We start from the raw sequence: 7281 nt of genomic DNA, 5'->3' as shown, positions 1-7281 counted from the left end.
CCCTCAAAAATATTATTCTCTATCTTTTTTGTAATACGTGATTTTACTCTAAGATTACTTAAAACATAGAAAAAATGATTCTGCGTACATGCGTTTTGTCTATGCTGCGCGTGGTCCAGAGAGAAAAAACAAATGGTGCGCTGCCATCCTCTTAAATTAATATTTTTTTCTATAATAACTTTTAACATATCGAGTAAAATTTACAATTTGTTAACTGTTAACTTTTAACTTATCGATACTGTGTCCTCTTAACTTAAATTAATTATTTTCATGTCCACCTTTGGTATTATCTATGGTAATATCACAGAATGGAATAATATGCGATCATAGCAAGATGTATTGATAAGGTGTAGTCACTCTGGACCACGGTCTTTATTGGACCCCTATACGCAGATTTCAATGCCATTGTTGACTTTATTATTCATATAATAGGTGTCCTATCCACAGTGCCAATAAAGGTACACATTTAACTATAAACAACTATAAAAAAAAAATTCAAAATCGCCTTGATCATTCCCTAGTGAGCTTGTTAATCAATCATAATCCGTTTTCAAAATTAAAATCTATCAAACCAAATTCTTCCAGTTTTGTCTAGCTTATTGGTCTAAGTCACTTTTTTTTCATCTGCTGCAGCCCCTTTAATCATTTATTAATACTAATAAATAAGTATATGAATATAAAATGTATATTACATAATGATCAAAGCTGTACAATAATAATAACTTATAATATTTAAATTAAAAAATATTTGTCTTCCTTCGTGCTAAATTATAATACTTCAAAATTACATAATATTATTTGTATCTTATAAAATTTTTGAAAATTTGATAGGGTACAATAAAAAAAAAAATTTAACATTTGTATACTTTACAGTAGGTACATATAATTACTAATTGTCAATAATATTATACCACTTCTAAAAAGAAACGTAATTTAACATTATTTATAAATAAGATTATTACGTTGAATAATAAGCTTCATGTCACTGATGGTTTGGCATCATACCATGTTGTGATCTCGTATCTGATATTGGTACATTACCATAGTTTTTACATCCAGGTCTAACCATATTTGGATTTTGTCCTACCATATTAGGGTTCTTCCCGACCATATTAGGATTTGGTCCAGCCATATTTGGATTTTGTACAACCATATTGGGGTTCTGTCCAACCATACTAGGATTTTGGTTCATCATGTGTTCTCCCATTAAAGGTGAAGGAACTGGACCTCCAGGAGTCATTTGTGGGTGCATGTTCATAGACACAGATGACATTTGTGGTTGTGGTTCAGATGGAAGTACAAAGTTTGACATTAAATCTCGAATGGCTGGAAAAATAGAACATTCATTGTGATTAAGAGCGAATTCAGCAAACCTCTTCATGTGAAGACTAGCAGCAGATATTGCTGATGCTGGATCAGCATCTCTCTTTTCAGCCAGTTGGGTAAGATTAGTAGCAGTATCATAAATCAGGGGTAAGACTAATGAAGGCACTTCATTACTATTGTATGTTATTCCAATTCTAGTGATATTTAAAAAAAATAAAATTTTATTTCTACAAATCAAAAGTGCTTCCTTGCCAACAGGCACAATTGGAGTTGCCGATGGTGGTATTCTTAGAATCCATTGAACTGCCCATTTCATTTGTTGTTGTTGAACAAGTCCAGGAATCATTTCTAATTTAATTATTTGTATGAAATCCTTGAGTACTGTATATGGGGAACTCAACATTCTAGTGAACCCAAGTAATGTATTTTGCTTATAAGGTGGTATTGCTACTTTACTTTCAAAAAACTTTTCTAAAATATTTAATTCTTCGACGTTCCATGAATATTTTAGTTCTGATATTTTTAAATGTAATGACTGGAAATGTTGCATGTTAATAAAAGCTCGACATTGCAATGTTTCAACTTGGAAATATACAACACCTGGCTCAGGATTCTTTATCTTTGAAACCAAAGCAATAAGGTTTTCTTCAGTTTCAACAAATTTTTGTAAATTTTTTCTCATATAAACACAACCTAAGAATCTTTCTAAAGGACACTGTTTGGGAGCAGGGAGTCCTTGTGGATGTGCAGTTGGTGTGCATAATGCGTTCAATGCTTCATGAGTAATAATGGTAGGAACTGCTCCAGCCCAAGACTTTAGAGGAAGCACTCTAGAAGTATGGCCGTATCCACTCTTATGATCGGGACTTTGTAAAGAATGTCCCGCAGGTGATTGTCCCTGAGCTCTAGCTGGAGACAGACGAGGTAAACCAGGAGAACCGGGCCAATTTGATGCAGCAGGTGATGTCATGCTTTGAGATTGAAATGGACTCACTTCTGGTGGATGTGTACTAGAACTCAATCCAAATCCTGAGCCTGGTCCTGGTGATGAGTTTGGTAACATTCCTGCTGGGCTAGGTACATGTAGAGGGTTAGAAGGAGAACTAGCTAATAAACTTGAACCTGGTGAAGGATGTGGTAACATTGAAGGAGAAGGGTTAATAGCTGATGGTGGAGATGCCAAGTTAAATGATGTCACTGGGCTATTGTTGAATTGCTGTTGTGAATTTTGAGACATACTTAATACTGCAGGATGTGGGCTTGCTGGTGTATGCGGATTACTTCCTGGTGTTGTGTTACCAGCAGAATGAAACCGTAAACCTTGAGCAGGTGACTGAGGACCTCTATGTGAGGAACTCAAGAAGTTACATTCCATAGTGATTGGTGAAGGAGGGTTATCATCTTCAGACTGTGATCGTTGTCTAAACACATTTGTCTCATCAACATATTTGGATAAAAATGTCTTTAAACCCGGTATTGGTGTATACTCAGAAATGACAGATGATCGATCATATCTACTATAAGCTCCATCTCTAATGCTCACTACATTTCCCCATCGTAATGTGATTTCTAAACAATACTGTCCTTCATAGATAACTTTAAGTAAATCTGTAGAATTAGCGATTACTACAAATGTAATCACTGGTACTTGCGGTAAATGTAGAACACAAAGTTGTGGTATTGATGGTAACTTACAAATAGCAGCAAGGGGGTTTAGTGTATCAAGCATTTCATGTATAAGCAAAGATAACTTTTTGTTGTTGTTCAAATAACCTTCAAATTGTTCTTTGATTAAATTATGAGGATTAATGCTGCTATTCAGTGAGCCGAATACTATATTAAATTTACAGCTTGTTGAATTCCATTGAATAGTGGCTGTAGATGGTCTATGTGTACCATATCCTATAATGAGTTTTAAATAATTATAACTCTTTATACTAATCATTGATGCTAAGTTATTCTTTTCAGATTGTAAGTAAGGCGACAAGTCTTCCACTAAAAAGTATAAATGTACAATCTGAGACCAATCGTTCAAAATTGTTTCAACAGTTTTTGACATGTTTTCAGCAACACTGACATCATAATTAATGTAAACTGGTCGTCTAGCTCCTTGTTCTCGACTATGTCTACTGGGTAAGGGACTTCCATAAAACACATATTCAGTCGTCCAACATCGAGTTGAACCTTTACCAAATACACGTATAGAAATGGACAGAACTCGCTTACATAATGATATCCATTTGGAATTTGTTGCTTCAATACCAGATGGAGGTGGTAATGATACAATTTTTAAAACAAAACTAGTAGCATTTGCTTCAACTTGAACACCTTGATTACTAATGCCACATTTTGTCAATTCTTGAGCTAGTACAGTAAAAGGCAGTCTTTCTTCGCACAAGGCTACAATATGTGCAAGTTCGGGTATAAAGTAAGCTGGATGTTTAAGTAATTTCCTTGGTTTATCTGGATGTACAATAACTCTTTTACGACTATTGGGATCCATCTTTTCTTGGTCTTCTTCAATAACAGCTGTAAAAGGACCATGTGTAGCTACAAATTTTTCTATTGTCAATAATGTCATAACTTTTAAGTACATTTTTGGTATGTCCACCTCAATAGATTCATCATTAGGATTATCTTCAATCGATGATTTTTTCACATTAGCTAGATAAAATTTATACTCGATTCTACAAGGGGATTTTTCATTTTCAGCAAACTCAACAATCACTATCATATTTGAAATTTTATGCAGTTTTATATACATCCGATGTCGACTTATTTTTGACATAGGATGATCTGCATGATGTAATAATGGTAATCTTTCATAAGCCGTTCCAGGAAGATGTTGCAAAGTGGTTTCACACCGACGTTGAGTAATCCAAAATCTTAAATCACTTATAAGTAAAGGTACTTTACTATGATCATTATTCAGTGCTTGTTTTAATACAACCATATTTGGAGGACTAAACTCAGGAACGTGGCATTGAAGCATACCAGTATGTGTGTCAACTGTTATCAATAACTGTTCAGCACGTAAACAAGGATTAAGTATTGCGACTGATAAAATTGACGGTGAACCTTGCAAAGTACATTCTACATCTTTTAACAAATTTTCTAATTCTACTTTAAGTTCAGAGAGACGTATTTTTGTACGTACATGAATTGTATGCACTAATAGTCTTTCCATTGACAATGAATCTGTACCAATTGATTTTTCTGTTATCTCTGCATCTTTTATACCAAGGGATGGTGAATGTAAAATACCTAATGGCTTATTAGGCTCTTTATCGTCTACATAGATTGTCAATGAGTATCCAAATTGTTCAGATACACTACGTGAAAGTTCTTTCCAGTAAGAAACTACTAGACACTTACCAGCTGTATACTCTGTTAAGTGTATATGCCCTTCAAGTCTATCTTTATACAAAGCTCTGGTTTGTGAAAATAGTACTTCTAACTGCAAAGATTGACAAAAATAGTGTAATACCATATACACTTGAGTCAATGGTTCACCTCCTATACTAAAACATTCTAATAATCTTGCTTGAACAACTTGGTGAATATATTGCACCTGACGTGGATGTACCAAAGGTTTTCCTTCTCCAGTTTCTTTGTCTTCAACCAATATCTCAATGTCTAATAATCTCCATGGTATATTAGGGTTATCTCCCATCAACGTTAAAGAAACTTGAAACTCATTTTCAACTCGAAACATTACTCGGCCGTTGGCTACTTTCTTGCAACTCATTTCATTAATTAAATTACTGCAAACCATTCGGTGTTGAATAACTCTATTAAGTTGGAGCAATGTTTCACGTTTTTCAGCTGGTGTGATTTTATCTGGGGGAACGATACGTTCACGAATACAAGCCGGTAACCGTGAAAAAGTGCCTGTGGTTAAAACTTCAACTGCAGATGGTATATGAAAATTGGGCAATCGAGCAGAAACAACAGTTTCCCGAGCAACTCGAGATAACATATCAGCAGTGTCTATAAATAACAAAGACTGCTTATCAAGAAATCCCATTATTTGAGTTGATTTATCTACTTTTGAAGCACTATTAGCCCATTTTACTAGAGCTAATAACCGAACAAATAGCTGTCGTGTTCGATTTGAAAATTTATAAACTTCAATTTTACGTTCCATATCAGGTTTACGAGGCAATAATTCAGCGAGAACTGTAAGCTCATGATAAGTACGTTGCACAATAAAGTCAATCATAGTAGATAAAGGAAGAGATCCCTCTGGTGGTAATCCATTACTCATATTGGGCTGATTATCTTCCAAAGGCGTTGGAGGCATGATTAAACCGTAGTAGTTTTAATTAATAAATTATCTGAAAAATAATTAAACATTTGAGTTAGTTATGACTGTTTGATATTTCCAATACATATGTAATATTTTCAGTTCAAACTTGGTGTTTATCAAGAGTTGGACCAAGATATTTACCTAACTTTAGATTCAGTAGGAATTATGTAATTGTTTATTCAAAGTGAAGAGCAATTTTGTGATCTGATGTGATAAGGTGATACTTAGAAGAAAAATGCAGTTACATAAATAAACTGTCTATGCAAAAATGTAATATTAAATAATTGAAATTACTTTGTGCTGTACCTATTAAAATAGTTATAATAATTGCTTCATTTAAACCGTTAGTCTTATGACATCCTAAAGCAAATATTCACTTTTTTTCTAACACAAGATTGTCAAATATTTTGCACCTGAAAGCAACTTAATATTAATAGTTTTTGAATACAATTTAAATTTATTTATCACATTGCAATACTTATTTATTTATAGATATTTATCAACTATAAGATATTAATCTTAATGTAGGTATACTTTTAATAATATAGAATACTTGGATTCTAAGTAACAATTTATTTGATATGGTAAAAACATATATATTATATACCTACCCAGGTAATTGTACATTGGACCGTCTCGTCCGACGCCTCGTCAATCCTCGCCTCGATGCTACCAGCAGACCGGTTGGCGATGGAAAGGGCTAGAATCCAACAACGCCTAGACGATAACACTGACGACCGGCCAGCGACTACGGTGAAAAAAGAAGAAAGAGTGATCAGCATTGCAACCTGACAAGCTCGGTGGGATCGATCGAAATGTGGGAGGTAGACGCACAGACTCGTTTCTAACGTGGGACGCTAGCGAAGCCACCGCTGAGTACGACGTTCCGGGTGACGCAGGAGCACTCGTGGCACAGATGCTATAAGAGTTACCTGCTCAAACGTAAACGTGCAGTCAACGCATACTGGGTAGACCCCGACGACATGGTAGAGCTGTTTGGCTGTCCGAGATGGCAAGACGACCGTGCCCGCTTGACCGAGATTCTGAGAAGACCTCCGAGGGCGGGCAATGTCGAGGAAATCCTTTGTGGGCTCCTGTCCGGAGACTTGCCGGAAGGTGTCCAAGAGTAGTCTCGAGACTAAAGCTGGGGTTTCACAAATTAAAAAAAATGTATATGCCTACCTTTTTAACTTTGGGTAGAAACTATTACTAATTGATTTGGTCAGTTTATTTTTGTTACTGTTTAAAAAAAAATAAAACATCATTAATTGAATGTTTTTGTCTTATACGTAAGCGTGTGCCAACTTTTTTCGCAGGGTATGCTGGTATTTTTTGATATACCTAGCTCAATACAATAAATAACTCCCCAATAACTCTTAACATAAGTAACTCGTCTCATAACACAAATACAAATCTAAATGTATAAAAAAAAATATTTACCTCAGTTTTTTGGGTTTTAGATATTTTAATTTTGAAAAGTTTTGTATTTTCATTTTCATTCCCATAAGATAACAGCATAAAAACTTTACAAAATATGATCATATTATGATTTTTATAATAATTAACAGAATAAATAATGGACAAAAAATCTATAATCCAGCTAATTCAAAGTTCTTTTTATTTTTTAATAGTTGTATTAAAAATAA

The 7281-nt window shown here is 34.3% G+C and overlaps 2 protein-coding genes across 5 annotated transcripts in view; one reads left to right on the top strand and one right to left on the bottom strand.

Moving 5' to 3' along the window:
* LOC100575177 (TNF receptor-associated factor 3) overlaps positions 1 to 7281 on the top strand; it is a gene marked incomplete at its 3' end in the record, with an annotated part of 138801 nt that overhangs the window by 12476 nt on the left and 119044 nt on the right. The gene's annotated exons all lie outside the window — the stretch shown is intronic.
* Positions 859 to 7281, bottom strand: part of LOC100164533 (mediator of RNA polymerase II transcription subunit 14) — a 10302-nt gene continuing 3879 nt past the window's right edge. Inside the window, exons 1-3 of one of the 4 annotated variants that reach the window (XM_008187470.3) lie at positions 6470 to 6786; positions 6247 to 6383; positions 859 to 5663 (exon numbers count right to left, since the gene is read on the bottom strand). In XM_008187470.3, the coding sequence (XP_008185692.1) occupies positions 983 to 5629 (4647 nt within the window). In that variant the 5' untranslated portion in view covers positions 5630 to 5663; positions 6247 to 6383; positions 6470 to 6786 and the 3' untranslated portion in view covers positions 859 to 982. Of the gene's footprint in view, positions 5664 to 6246; positions 6787 to 7281 lie in introns of those variants that run through there. The other 3 variants (XM_008187471.3, XM_008187472.3, XM_003246234.4) reach the window with 3 other exon arrangements.

Source organism: Acyrthosiphon pisum, chromosome A3, assembly GCF_005508785.2.
Source record: "Acyrthosiphon pisum isolate AL4f chromosome A3, pea_aphid_22Mar2018_4r6ur, whole genome shotgun sequence".
Lineage (NCBI taxonomy): Eukaryota > Metazoa > Arthropoda > Insecta > Hemiptera > Aphididae > Acyrthosiphon > Acyrthosiphon pisum.
Note: the sequence above shows the minus strand (reverse complement) of the source record. Positions and strands in the feature narration are given on the sequence as shown.